Here is a 15,632-nt window from a genome sequence, read left to right on the forward strand (position 1 = left end):
TCCTCCCCTCCAGCAATGCCACCTCAGTGCCACCGCATGTCGGAGGATCACTTGGTACTTCTCCAGCAGGAAGTCACGGCCCTCTTGGCCAAGGGGGCCATCTAGTGCATTCCTGGGCTGGAAGTAGGGAGTGGTTGGTATTCGCACTACTTTCTGGTCCCCAAGAAGGACAATGGGGGCCTGCGCCCCATTTTGGATCTCCCGAACGTCAATCGCTTCCTCCGGAAGGAGAGGTTCAAAATGCTGACTCTGGCTCAGGTCCTGGCTGCCCTCGACCCTGGAGACTGGATGGTAGCGTTGGACTTGCAGGACGCATATTTTCACATCCTCATCCTGCCGGCCCACCGGCATTACCTGCGGTTCACGGTAGGCCTGGAGCATTTTCAGTTTGCCGTGCTCCCCTTCGGCCTTACCAGCGCCCCTCGGGTGTACACGAAGTGATGGCGGTGGTCGCAGCTCACCTGCGCAGGTCGGGGGTGTCAGTCTTCCCTTACCTTGATGACTGGTTGTTGAAGGCGGGCTCGCCCCAGGCAGTTGTCAACCACCTTCAGACTACGGCCGACCTCCTGCATTTGCTGGGGTTCTCCATCAACGTGCCGAAGTCACACCTGTGTCCCTCTCAGAAGCTCCCCCTCATCAGAGCGGTTCTGGATTCAACGCTGTTTCGGGTTTATCCTCCCGAGCAGCGAGTCCGGAATATTCAGCCTATGATTCCGATCTTTCAGCCTCATTCCTGGGTTTCAGTCAGGATGACCCTCGAGGCTCCTGGGCGTGATGGCCTCCTGCACCCTGCTAGTGCAACATGCCAGGTGGCATATGCGGGCTCTGCAGTGGGACCTGAAGTTCCAGTGGGCGCAGCATCAGGGCCACCTGTCCAGATCTCGGAGGGTACTGCACGACAATTGCAGTGGTGGCTCACGAATCGTGATTGGGTCAATGGCAGATCCCTCTCCCTTCCCAAACCGGAGCACACAGTGGTGACGGATGCGTCCCTCCTGGGATGGGGAGGACACTTGGGAGAGGCGGAGATCAGGGGACTCTGGTCTCCGTCAGAGTCCCGGCTCCATATCAACCTTTTGGAGCTTCGGGTGATCCGGCTTGCACTGAAGGCATTCCTTCCCTCTGTCTGGGGAAGTGTGGTGCAGGTGTTCACGGACAACACCACCGCCGCGTGGTATTGCAACAAACAGGGCGGGGTAGGGTCCTGGACCCTATGTCAGGAGGCTCTGCACCTCTGGACATGGCTGGAACATCAAGGCATTACATTGGTGGTTCAACACCTGGCAGGTTCTCTGAACGCCAGGGCGGACAAACTCAGCCGCCGGGGCTTGATGGATCACGAATGGCGTCTGAACGCGGACATGGCGCAAGGTCTCTTTCAGCAGTGGGGAGATCCTTGGTTCGATCTATTTGCCACCGAAGAGAACGCGCAATGTCATCAGGTCTGCGCGTTGGAATTTCCAAGCTGGCACTCGCTAGGCGACGCATTTCGTCGCGAGTAGAGTTGCGGTCTGTTTTACGCCTTTCCGCCTATACCACTTCTGCCCAGAGTGCTGAAGAAGATTCTGTGCGACCGGGCCCAAGTCATCCTTGTGGCTCCGGATTAGGCATGAAGATACTGGTATCCCGAGCTGTTCAGCATGGTGATCGATCCCCCGATCCGACTGCCTCTTCGGGAGGATCTTCTGTCGCTGCAGCAGGGGACGGTCCTCCACCCGAACTTGTCCAGCCTCCGCCTCCATGCGTGGAGATTGAGCGGCGACAGTTGACAGCTTTTGATCTTCCTCCCGAAGTCTGTGATGTCATTCTGGCAGCCAGCCGTCCCTCCATTAAAACGGTATACGCCTGGAGATGGATCAGGTTTGTGGCATGGTGCACAGCTAAGACTGTGGATCCCCTTTCTGCCCCTCTTTCCGAAGTCCTTCTGTTCCTTCTTTCTTTGGCCCAGTAGGGCTCTGCTCTGGGCACTATCAAAGGTTATCTTTCGGCCATCTCCGCCTTTTTACGTCTTTCAGATCAGCCTTCTCTATTTAAGTCCCCGGTTGTTAACCGTTTCCTAAAAGTAATTACGCACACGTTTCCTCCCGTGCCGTTCATAATGCCTCAATGGGACTTAAACCTTGTCTTGACATATCTGATGTGTGCTCCCTTCGAACCCCTTCATGTCTGCCTTTTACGTCTTCTCACTCTCAAGACGGCTTTCCTGGTAGTGAGTGAGCTCCAGGCTCTTTCTTTTAAACCTCCTTTCCTTTCTTTTCATCCGGACAAGGTGGTTTTAAGGACCCGTCCTTCTTTCTTGCCAAAGGTTGTCAAGCCCTTCCACATCGGGCAGACCATCACTTTGCCTACCTTCTTTCCGCCTCCGCATCCTTCCAAAGAGGAAGAGAGGCTCCACCGTCTGGACCCAAAACGTGTGCTCTCGTTCTACCTGAATCGCACACAACAGTTCCGGCATGATGACCAGCTCTTTGTTAGCTACTTGGGTGCCAAAAGAGGTCGGGCTGTGCACAAACGGACCATCTCTCGGTGGGTCATTCTCTGCATCAAGGCCGGTTACTCCTTGACTAAGAAGGAGCCTCCTGTGGGGCTGCGTGCCCATTCTATCAGGGCGACGGCGGCCTCTACTGCCTTGGGATGCGGCGTTCCCTTGCAGGACATTTGTCAGGCAGCCACGTGGGCCTTGCTGCACACGTTTACCAAGCATTACTGCCTTGACAGTCAGGTCCGGAGAGATGGCTTCTTTGGCCGTTCTGTTCTCCGTGACTTTCTGGTGTAGATCTATTCGCAGACCCTCCACCTGGGTTGGTATTGCTGGGGTATCTATTCTAAGGTAAGGAAACTATCACTAACGTGTCTCTTTCAGATTCAAAAGTTACTACTTGTGTAACAATATATCTGTAAGAGACATTAGTTAGTGATAGATTCTTTACCGCCCCATCCATCCTCCCCGTTCTGCAAACTGATTCTAGGGTTAAGGTCATCCCTTTTATGGCCCTAGTTTCTTGGCACTAGTGGTCAGTTTCTTGCATGGCTCTGCGTTCCTGGCTCGGAAAGTCGTGTACAGATCTGATGTCAGCGTGCATGGGTGGCGCCTAAGTAGTCTCCGTGACGTCATCTCGGCATTTACGGCGCCAGCGACGGATGCGGGGCCGCACGACGCCACCTACTGACATGCAGAGGTACTGCTAGCAAAATTTTCCGGATTCAGTCTGACGCCTTGGGATATTCGAAGGTAAGGAATCTATCACTAACTAATGTCTCTTACAGATATATCGTTACACAAGTAGTAACTTGTGCTTCAATTACACTCGTGGTCTTACCACTTCACCCTTATGTTGAGGACTCACAGCAGTAGTTGCTTGGCAATTTTCCTCTCTCCTGTGTACAAATACTCCTTTTGTGCTTAGTACTTCTTACATATGCACTGTGTTCTTCATAGCTAGACTAAGGTTATTTTGCCTTTCTAGGATGTATAAAAAGTGGTGAGCAGACTTCAGGCATTTCTTCTGCTTGCATAAACAATGTATAATAAAATGTTGTCATTTATGCAAGAGGTCCAGGCTCACAGGGTCCAGATCCATGTAATATCTTTGATTAATTAGCCAGCATGATTATAAAATGCTCAGTCCCTTTGTACCCTGGACTACTGAAACCACAAATATTTTCGTTTGAGTTGGTTGCTACATACAGACCTTGAATCGCTCATTTTCTTTCAACATTGATCTATGTGTTTTTTGCTAACCCGTGGTAGGTGGAGCCATCTTTGACTATAGTCTGGAAGGAATTGATGAAAAGGAGGAGTCAAACACATACCTCAAAGCAAATGAAGCAACAATGCCTGAGACTTCAGATGTTGCAGGTTCTGCTCCATCTGCTGAGATGCAGTCCAGTACTGGAAAAAGTGACATTGCTACTGAGTCCCAGGGTATTACACCAGTGAGCTTGAAGAGCTCAGAAGAAAAGCAGGAAGCCTTGAATGCTGATATGTAAGTACTTAAATGGATATTAAACCATATATCAACGTGAGAAAAAATATATATACTAGCTAATATATTAGATGGGAAAACTTTAAAATGCAACCCAACGGAAAGAAATTTTGAATGCTGTTTAAATCTCTTGCAAGTGCCTGATGTGAAAAATCCACGTTGGAGGATTCCCACGTCTTCTATAGGCTCGGGCTGCATTATCTAATGTGTGCACTGCTCTGTTCTGTATGGGATGTACCTTTAACTGGGTGCTCTGGGCAAAACTGGTTCAGTGTGCTCTATTAAAATTAATGTGCTGCCCGACAGCAGCTGCAAACCCGCATGTAGCTAAGTGCAGATCATTTGTAAAAGGCAGACCATTTGTTGAAGCCATCCGTTTGCCTTTTACTTTGCAGGTGGCAATGGGGTGTGCCTTTTTAAGGAGGACAGAGATCCCAGTTACAGGTGGGTGCAGCGAGTGATGGCACCTGCCTGCAGTGAAATATCTGAACAGCAGCGGCCGCTCGCTAGAAACAAAGGGTGGTGGGGTGGGGAGATTGAGGGGGGTTAGAAATACAATATTAAAAAAAAAAAACCATACCTTTAGCTGCCGTCCGCCTCCATCATTGCGTCGTGCCGCCTCTCCTCTTCCTACCTTGTCCCAGCAGCCCTGGAACAGACTCTCATCCAATCCCTGTGCTGCTCTGGCCTGAGTGGGTAGAAAGACGCTCTGCTCAGACCAGGGAGTCTGTGGGGTTTCTCCAGCCCGGCTGCTGGGCTGGAGAAAACCTAAGTGCGCATGTGTGTTTTGGGCGGCCTGAGACGGCCGGCCACACATACATGAGCATTTAGGGAGTGGAGTGCATGCAGCACTCCACCCTCCTCCATGCCTCAGCCCCCTTTCCCTACAGCGCTGGCTCATGGCCGGCAAATGCAAGATAAAATGATTCAAGAATATTGTTTCATTTGCAGGTTCTGAGCAATGCAGTGGGGCAAAGCTCCTCCACCATTGCGGAGGAGCGGCCACTGTATCTGAAGGGGTCCATTTGGACCCCCTGTGTCTGCCTTCAGGAGGCGCCCTCAGGGTGCCCAGACTGTGCACCCCCTCATATGAAGAGCACAATCGATGTACCTCCAGTCAGCCTCTTTGCCTTTGACTCACATCTGTAATGGTGCGCGGGTACAGAAGCAAATTGCTGCCTTATATGCATGGATTGCCCTAGTATCACTTCGGTGACTACATGTATATGTATCAGAAGGGGCTGAACAAGCATCTGAAGCTCCTTCTGTAATACCAAAGTGCCCCCAGAACACAGAAAATGTGCACGCATTCCTGTTGTTTCGCTAGGGCAGTTTTTGTCTTATACTTTTTATGTTGCTGCACAGCATAACGTGACACAGAATGTTGGCATTTTGGTATGAATTAAGCAGTTCTTGTTATTTGGGTCACATTGTCCTCTATATAAATGGTGTTTAGTGAAAAGTTAATGGAGGTATTCTTAGTACTGTCTTTGTTTTCTTTCCAATGAAGTCTCCAAATGCCTTTCTTTTGAATGTATTGCTTTAAAACAAGCTTTGGCTAAGCCAATAAGTCTCTCTTAGCCAATGTTAAAAATATAGAAATCAATCAAAAGATGACTGTAAGTAGCTGCAAAGAACTGTTTTCTCAATGCCTCTAGTGCAAATTCATTTTGCCTCTACGTTTTCACTCATTTCCCGTTAGTTTCTAATTCTGCCTATTCTAAATTTTGCACTTCATAGTCTTCAAGTCAGTTTTGCTCACTAGGGCAGTTTTCTTTAATTAGCACATGGTCTTTAGCACTCCATTCTGCATGACTTTATAATATAACTATACACAAGAAAGACTTAAGGTGGGGTGCTGCACTCGGACAACCATAACCATTTTCAACTTTAACAAAAATGAGTACATTCCTGACCCCCACTGTAAGATCAGGAAAATATGACCAGCATATGATTTACATCTGCACATGCTGCACACTTTGCCTCTTCTTATTTCAGCACCACCTACCAGCAGTAGCTATTAGGCCCTTACGATGTGGTTCCAAAAGGTCCACAAATGCCTGCACCCTGCCTGACCGAGACAGAGCAATGTCGATTTCACTTCTGTGTTTTAGGACATAAATAGGCATATATTTGCAACATAGAAGGTGCAACTTGAAGAAATGCAGATTGCACATACTGCTCAGAGGTTCGCCAAACAACTACCACTACAGACCATTTTATCTCTTGGGTCAGATGCGTTTTTTAGCTAATGCTCTTTCCCACTGCTCCTCCACTTCTTAGCTCTTTACCATAGCCCATGTACTGTATTGGTACTTGCTTGAGAGGCTGCTCTCCCCTTTACCCATCATTACACTCTTGCATTATTTTACCTCTTCTACTGATGTCTCCTATTCTGCCACTTTCTTTTTTATGGGAGTTCAGAGAGGGCTTCTTATGTCCTTGATTCCCCCTTCCTTCTTCCATTGCATTTGTAGTCATCCTCATTCCCCCTGCATGCCCTTATTTATCTTTTTGCTCTTTTCCAAATTTTACTCTCATTCCTATTGGCCGCAGTATTTTATTTGCGTATATGAAGTGGGTTTGCCTTTTGTCCTTTCTGCCGCTGTAGGAAGCTGGTTCTTAATGTGATATATCAAAAATCTAATATATGGGAATCGCTGGACTCTTTACATGGTATGTATGAGTGGACAGGAGCAGTTTTAGGCTTAACGCAGAGGAGGGTAAGACATTTGAAAATGCAATAAATGAGACACACAACTTAAAAAGGAGATCCACACCAATTTATAAAAATAGCAAGTATCTTTATATATGTTAAGTCATCAGAAGAAAATCTGAATATTTTTCAATTCAAAAAGTCGACAATTTTTGAATTCTGCAATATTAAACAATGAGAGAAAAATCATATGCGGTTTATCAGTTCTTGTCAGTGACTTATGGGATCCTTCTCCAGGAGTTAAGGTGAGTGGTGGGCAAGGTCCAAGACAGCACCAGCAGCACATCACCTGCGGCACCAGGGCATCTTCTTTCTCCAGGTCATCAGGATCTGTTCTTCTGGTGCAAGGGGCTCTCCTAAACACTGACTTTAGGGGCGCTAGGGGAGTTTAGGATAGCAGTAAATGAGCTATTGACCCATGGGGCCACTACGCCCCCCTGTATGACTGCGTCCTGTTGGAAGTGGGCATAACCCTGTCCCAGAATTCTTAAGTGTGCCATCACAAAGATAGCTAATTCCCAAATATTGTGTCCACCTCAGTGTAGGCCACCTCACCCCTGGGCTGGAGGTGGCAAGCCTACCTGACTAGCTAATTTTCCCGCCTCTCCAGGTACCAAGGGTGCCCTGGACAAAAGGGGATGGCTTCCTCTCCTGTGAGGGGAGCCAGACTCAGATTCCAAAGGCGGCAGCTCTTTGAAGTTTGGCGGCCTGAGGAGACTAATCAGCAGGTCATCCAATGAGAGGGGCCTCCTCGGAGCAGAGGCTCTGACCCTATGAGTCCAGAACAGTGTCTCGGGTGGCAAGCTGACAGAAACCAGCCAGGGAGCACACCAGAGGCTGGTAGGTTTTCAAGGGGTACCTCTAAGGTGTTCTGTGAGTGCATGTATTGGTAAATCCATCACTGGAATCAGCGTGATTTTATCAATGCGAGATGTTTAATACCAAACATCCCTATCTTCATTGGAGCCATCATGTAGCTGGGGAACTCGTGTTCGCCAGAGTCCAGCATATGTTTTAAAATGGTTCCGGATCACTTGTACTGGCAGCAAGAGGACCATCACAGGGGCATATCTGCTCATGCAGGTATGCTCTCACATGTAATATACAGCACCCTGCCTCATGGCTGCCTGAGCTGCTGCAGGGGTGACTTAAAATATTACATGCAGTGTTAGGGGACATGGCACACAGGGATGTGTGACATGTCGTGTTTTCACTTTTATCTGCACCAAGACAAGCAGCCTGCAATGGCAGCCTTGCATGTGCTCGGTGAAGAATTCCATAGGGTAGTACAATTCATGCTGCTGCCCCTAGGAACCATCTTTAGTACCTCAGGTGCTAGGTGCCCCTAGTACCATATACTATTGATTTACAGAGGGAGCTAAAGGTTTTGCTAGTTGGTGGAAACAATTGTACATTTTTAGGGAAAGAACACCCATACTGGAGACCTGGTTAGCAGAAACCCAGTGCACTTCAGTCAAAGTTGCATCAAATACCAGGGAAAAAATGTGTGTGTGTTGGGGGGGTGGAGGGGGGGGGGGTAATGCAACATCTACTGAGCTCCCTACAGCCCCAGTTTCCGTTTTGCAATCCCTCAGTCAGGTTTGCCTTTGTTATTTCTTCTGTTCTTGCTCCATCACTTCCTATAGTCCTCTTTACAAACACAGCTCCTGTCTCAGTGAAAAGCCTTTATTTCTTTTTTTTTTAAATTCTGTTCTCCGTTTTTACTTTTTAAAGATTGAAATATGTTTATGTTCCTAGCCCTTGTTATCTTACTTTTTACCCTTTAGGCAAAGTATACAACTTATTTCCAGCAATTCATTTACTTTCAAATGAGGCATATTGAGCTTTCGCCATCTTTACCTTTAGTTAACATAAACGTTTGTAAGTTTGAATTCTTCAGCTTGGTGTTCACCAATTTGTTGTATCATCAGGCTGACGCATTAATTGTATTTAATATTTTAGCACTAACAATCAGCCAAACTTTTTAGGAACCCTTTATGTGCTCAGTATTGGGTTTACTCCACTTAATGCAGTACCCAAGAAAGAGTGGTTTACAAAGGGATGAGGAGGGTTTCAATAAACATTGCGAGGTAATTTATTTAAAAAATACATCAAGTGTTTGCACTTTAAAAAGAAAGGAAATTACATTAAAAACAAGTGTTACTGTTAAAAACAATGCTAATTAGAGGACTTATTTTGTTTAAGAAAAAATATATATTTATAAAATAAATTAATATTTAAATTATTTAATAAACATATATTGTGAAGAGTTAACATGCTCAAACATTTTAATTTATTAGTTGTAGGGTAAAATTAAATAATTCATTTCATACATTTTTATTATGTATTCAAATATTTTAGGAAAATGATTGAAATCTATTAATTTCACCTAACTCTACGGTGGCAGAGATATCTAGCTACGTGTGAAAAGTTACTAGTAGTAACTTTACACTAATCAATTCAGTCTTAGATGTTTCCACTCCTGCACTAAAGGGATGCAGACATAAATATACATTTAGATGTAAATCTACACTTGGAAATGGTGATTAACGAGACACACACACTGCTTGCTAGTTTGCGGTGCCCACAAGCGTGGGTGAGTATGCTGAGAGTTTCTTTTGGGGGAAGACATCATCACTTATTGGTTGAATTTACAAGGATTGTAATGAATTGTATCAAGTTCCTAAAGCTCATTTTTTTATTGTATCTTTTTCTCATTGCAATTATGTTACCCGAACGTGTCCAAATAGGACCAAACAAGACTCTTTATAATGCATGGAATGTATGCAGTAGTCTGGCAGGAATTTTTGAGGTGCTGAACAAGACCATTGAACTGTAGGGGCCTCAATACCGGTCGAAACATTTTGCTAATAATATGTGGATAGATGAATCATTGCATTTCATCAGATATCCATCAAAACAATTTTAATCATATCCAGGGTAACTGTTAACAAGGGGAACTCCTAGAGTATACACTAAGCTATTTTTATTTTCTACCTGGATCCCTGAAATAGTCCAGATGAAAATTATCTAAGAACTCCTAGGACAATTGACTTCGCTGGAGTCTACCCACTCTGGTGTGGTGCGGTTTCCCATGATGAATCATGCCACAATAAATTGTGGGTGAAGCAACCCCTCCAATCTCTTTTGGATCCCTTCAGGTTACCATACAGAGGACTGTTAAGACACAACAAACTTTAGTGTAGGTTGATTTCCACGCTGATGCACCATTTGTGATACTGTTAGTGATTTGGGAGGATGTGCTTTGGTGTCTTCCATCGTCCTCTCTTTTGGTGAACAAAAGTTTTAGAAACATGCCAACAACCAGTTTAAGGAGGAATGCAGTCAGACTAGGACTGGAGGTGGGATTTCATCTTTCTAGGTCCAGAGGACAGCCGCTGCCCCTCAGCTCATTAAAGACAGGTGCTCATTAAATATTACTTAAAACTAGAATGCAGAGTTTAGCATTTGCCTTTTTAATGTTAGCGTATATCAGCAGTGCTGACCCGCGCTACAGTATTGTAATGGTTTTTTCAATACAGTTTTCTCGCAGTTACCTGCTACCTTAATCAGTGTCCCTTTGTTCTCATTATAGAAGCTCTGGGTTTGATTCTACTTGCTTTCATTTGCTGAAAATGCAAGAAACGAGTTCAGGGCATGTTTTTCTAGCTGATTGACTTGATTTGTTTGGGAAAGCTACGAGCTTGTGTTCATTATTAACAACTTATGTTGGTTAGAGGCTGAATTCATGAGGAGTTATGAATGCAGCTCTCAAGACTTCATTGTTTTCGTCTTGGCATGATGCAACTTAAAAGCTGGAGGCTGCATTTGATCTACTTCACCAAGCAGTATCAGTTCCATGTGGAGTAACAAGTTTGTCCACTTTGCTGTTTCTGTGTATGTAGATTTTGCTTTGCAAATTGCAGCTGTCTTTAATTTCAAGCAACCATTGTTCGTTTGTTTACTTGTCAGCCTACCTCCTTTTGCCTTTCCCAAAACCCTTCATTTTCAGAGTAATTTCTCTTTATTATTTAGGTACTCGTTATAGTATTTCTGCTGTACATTTAGATTTCTGGCTTGTTTTTGCTGTGGTGTCTTTTTTTGTAATTCTTTGTTCAGTTTGTTTGAAGTGAATGGCCTGGTCAAGTGTCTCTAGTGTCAGTGGTATCAGTTCTGCATGAATTTATTTGTATGCTATTCTTTAGATGTCATCCTTCTCCATCCTCCACTTCTTTTGCACCAATTAGAATCGAGCCATTAATCCAGTTCCTGAGCATAAACTGGCAATAATATCCCAAACGGCATATTACACCAGATACAAGAGTTTGACCCCACTGCCACAAATCATGGGTCCAAAGTTCATGCCCCAGAAAGTGTTAAATTATGCACACATTTCATGTAATATTCTATGGGCCACAACTTTCAAATGGGTGTAGATTGCACCAACGTAATGGTAATTAGCAAGTGTGCAATACAATTCCACAATTGGTGTGTAGTGGTAATTAGCGAGTGTGCAATATGCACCCACAATTTGTTTGTACCACTGTAATTGCAGCTTTAATCTTGGCAGATAGTGCCGTAGAGGAAGTGTCACAATCCTGTTCTTGCCTTGCCTGCATGCCGCTTTGAGGTGCTAGGTAACTCCCACCGAACCAAAATACTTTTCTCTAGGTATGCTTGTCTAAGCTCAGTGCCATTTGAGTGACATAGTAGCTGCTCTACTGTAGGTGTTTTTCAATGAAGGTTGCATTTCTTGGATCCCGATATCCTATTACATGAACTGTCCCTCTAGTCGGGTGACGCAAGTATTCACATGGAAATAATGCATAATTGAAGAGAGGTTACATAAATAAAGTGACATGTGATATAAGGTGCTGAGCACACTATTTGACAAACCGTTATCTTGTCTGCCAGACAGAAATATCTCTGCTGAATAAAGACAAACATTTTTCAACCTGTGGGAAAGGGCTTCCCCTGCATGAACCTCTTCCAAGCGGAGGTATCTGGCGATCACTTGGGGATGCACAATACACCAGTGTGTTTTGTGGAGACTCACTGGTGCCCCCTGCAAGGGCTGCCTAGATTTAGGCTACCTAAAGGCTTATGTAAATCCTGAGCTCAGTATGCCGTCTCACCATTGATTGTGATGTTTATTAGATGTTAGGATTAGGCAGTGAGAACTGAAAGAAACACATTCACTTATGGATGTCGGATTTCAAATGAAGCTCTGCCTGTACGGTGACTGTGGTGGGCAGAGGCTCCCATGGCCTCTGCCCATCATCACCTTTCCTAAAGGTCACCGGGGGCATTGGCCATCTGTTTGTATATTAGAGAACTAAAAAGCTTAGGAAGTAATGTTGATGTACATTTGTATAAAGATTCGGAACTTCAGGTACAACACCATTTTAGATCAAGCATTTGCAATGCAATAGGTCTTGCATTTGCGAGACATGGAGCTATTGGCGTGACAAACATAAAAGCAGGTGCCCTGCTGAAACATAAAGTGCGGCGCCCGTTTACATAAAGATTATGCGCATGATTGGCCGAGAAGTGGGCGCCGTAGTGATAAAAAAAAAATCATGAAATGGGGGCATGCAGAAATATAAAGCGTGGTGAAGGTGTGCATAAAAGATATGCGTGTGGAGGCCAGTGTAGTGCGCGCCATGGTGATAAACCATCACTTTGCAGGAAATAAAAGAAGTAGTCCCTAAAGGAACACATTAACACCTACATCATACGTAAACTGTTGTTGGCTGGTGCTCTTCAGCATAAAACGGCAGTGATGTATCTGGAACGCCAACCAATAAGGAGCCAGAAAAGAAGAGCAACGCAGGAGTGAACGAATGGCAAGCAGGATTACACTCCGTATAGTGATTACCACAGGTCTTGCAGACAGTGCATGCTCGTTGCCTAGGCTCGACATAAAAACTGAGTCTGAGTGGCCGAACCCATACACTAGATCTTTAAAATGACCCACATCCACTAAACATGACTCTCTTGACTGTAATCATGCTGGCGATATGTTTCTCCAAAACAGTGTCCTGTTACTGAAGCAAATTGATTAAAATGAGGGTGTCTCTGCTTACAAAATGGAAAATTTCTTGGTCAACTTTACAGAATTTAAACCCAATTTAATTTACTTTATCAATTCACCTTTATTTAACGTTCACGATTGTTACTGGCAGAAAGTAATTTTGTAGTTCACTTCCTTGTTTCGTACAGTCCATAGTCTCAGCTTTTATCTGTTGATCACTCTGCCCTATTGCTCTTCCCTTAATGTCATCTTTTCCCAGCCCTGCCTTACCATTTCTTACTAAAAGATCTATCTATTCCATACAGTTTTCAGTTATCACATGAGTAGATACATTATTCATAACTAATTGCCACAGCATCAATTCTTGGCTTCCCCTGTCAAAAGCGTTCTGCAAGCGGATATTTAAGAAGAGGAGCTTAACTTAAAACATTAAAAAAATAAATGAGCATTGTCTGACACTAACCTTCCCTTTATAAAATCTGATTGTTCCTTACCAATAAGATGTGGAAGGAAGGATTCTATGCAAGCTGCTAAAGGTTTTGCAAATAATTTATAATCCACTTGACTAGAGAAATAGGTGTATGATTTTTACAGTGAGCAGGGTCCTTGACATCTTTATGTATAAGACAAATTGTGGCTTCTTGAAAAGTAGCTGAGGTGAATCCAACTGTAAAAGTATGTTGGAAAAATGAAGAAAAAATCCAACAATAAAGCCACCCAGACCAGACGACTTCCCCTTTCTCAGAAATGTAAGCACTTGTAAAATGTTTATAAAGAGATAGCTGTTTCTAAAGAATGATACCTAAACCGTCACGAATAGATTTAGGATTATTCTGGCAATAAGAATCAGTAAGGGTAGATTGCACTGGAGAGTCAGGAGTATATAAAGATTGATAGAATTTAGTAAATTCCTCCAAGATATCTTCATCCTTAAACAGAGGAATTTCCATCGAATTGATCAAAGAGTCTACCTTAAATCTTTGCTTTTTAGCTTTAAAATTGTTAGCTAATAACTTAGACTTTATTCCGGCCACCGTAATATCGAACACTGCTTTCCAACAAGATTGTAGAAGTCTCATTAGTCAAAAGTTCATTAATTTTGAACATCTCTATTTACTTTGGAAGCATAGTATTTCTGTTGTAATTGTTCTATGGATGTCAGTAAATATTTGTGTTCTTTGGCACAGGCCTTATTCTTCTTTGATGCATCTCCAATGATAAAACCACGAGCAGCAGCTTTAAAAGTGTCCATAAAAGTTGAGGTGAAGTACTAGGAGATTCATTAATCAAAAAGAATTCAGAGGCAACTGATATAAAGGACATAAATAATAATGGAATGTCTTTTAATAAGGAAATGTTGAACCTCCATCTATTTATATTAGATTGAGAGGGAATCAAGTTCAAATCTGTGATTTTCGTGATATGTTGTGAGAGAAAGATAGGGCTAATGGTAGATTGAATTATATTTTAGGATAAAGATTTAGAAACAAAATTGTGATCTAATCTAGTGAGTGAGCCATGTGTGGTGGAATAAAAAGTGTAGTCTCATGAATTGAAATTACAGAGTCTCCATGAGACAATTAAAGCACTTTGCGAAATAGTGGAGTGAATTATGTTTATGCATTCTATGAGGAGAAACCGGACTGAAGATTGTCTGTCAAGAAAATGTTCATAATTTGTTTGCAGTCTCCTCCCAAAATAAAATAAGTGTCATTATATTGAGATTTCTCTGAAATAGTGGGCAAAAAAATATAATTATAATCGAGTTGAGTTGGGGCATAAACATTAAAAACAGTTATGAGAATTTTGTTAATCAATAATTTGGCAATAAGGCATTTACCTTCAGCATCAGTTTCATGTGAAACAACATAAAGATCTAAATTCTTCTTACATAAAATAACAACACCATTCTTTTCATTAGAAGTGGGAGACACAAACACAGAACCTACCCAACCATGTTTAAGTTTTAATGCTTCAGAATTAGCAAGGAGAGTTTCTTGTAATAAAACAATCTGGACAAACCTTGGCTAAATGAGATAACACTGTCATTTTATAGGATTAATAAATCACTTTATATTCTATGAAATTACCCTGAATGTAACATGTAAAAAACAAAAATGAAGGACTCAGGAGGACTTTCTAAAGGGTAAAATAATTGCAAGATATAAATAAGATCATGTAATGAACAAGAGAAGTACCATGTAGAAAGAAACATAAGAAAAGGAAACGTGAGATAGGACAAATTAAGACAGTACATGTTAAAAACTGCAGAGTGAAAACTCATTCCTTAATATAGAACAAGAAGAAAATTGGGGTGGTGACAACGCAGATGAAGATGGTATATCCATCAAGGGCCACACACCAACAACGAAACGGAGAGGACGAGAGAAAAATCCTAGAAGTTGTGTATACCTGTACGGAGACATAAAAGGAAATTAGCATGCAAACATCTCCAGGAAATACATCTTATCAAGATAAACAATATTGAGAGCCATTATAAACATTATCAAAGTCATTAGCAGGTAGAAGGGCCAGCTGCAGCCATAGTATCTGTCTTCTGTATTCAGATGGATCCTCAAACGTGGTGGATTTGTTTTGGTAAGTGACTATGAAGAGACATATGAAATAGGCTCAACAATCCCCAAAGTATGTAGTGCAGGACGAAGACTAGGAAAGTCTTCCCATATGCTGTAGCATTCGAAATATCATGCATGATAAAAATCTTCCTGCCAGACCACCCAACCTGTTTCTTGGATTTAGCCATATTGAGTACTTCAGGTCAGTAAACTCTAAAAATAAAATTATCACCCCTCAAGGTTTTGTGTGCGGAGCAGAAGTAGAGAGACATTGACACAGTGTGTGTGCTCGCTGTATATTTAAGCTTGTGGAGGGAGGT

At 43.3% G+C, this 15,632-nt stretch overlaps 1 protein-coding gene across 4 annotated transcripts in view; it reads left to right on the forward strand.

The window, feature by feature from the left end:
* The window catches only part of COBLL1 (cordon-bleu WH2 repeat protein like 1), a 702,447-nt gene that overhangs the window by 560,432 nt on the left and 126,383 nt on the right, over positions 1-15,632 (forward strand). For all 4 annotated transcript variants that reach the window (XM_085645409.1, XM_085645410.1, XM_085645411.1 and 1 more), the window contains one exon: positions 3,752-3,986. In XM_085645409.1, coding sequence (XP_085501535.1) covers positions 3,752-3,986 — 235 coding nt within the window. The remainder of the gene's footprint in view (positions 1-3,751; positions 3,987-15,632) is intronic.

The sequence above is a fragment of the Triturus cristatus genome, chromosome 3_1 (genome assembly GCF_964204655.1).
Source record: "Triturus cristatus chromosome 3_1, aTriCri1.1, whole genome shotgun sequence".
Lineage (NCBI taxonomy): Eukaryota > Metazoa > Chordata > Amphibia > Caudata > Salamandridae > Triturus > Triturus cristatus.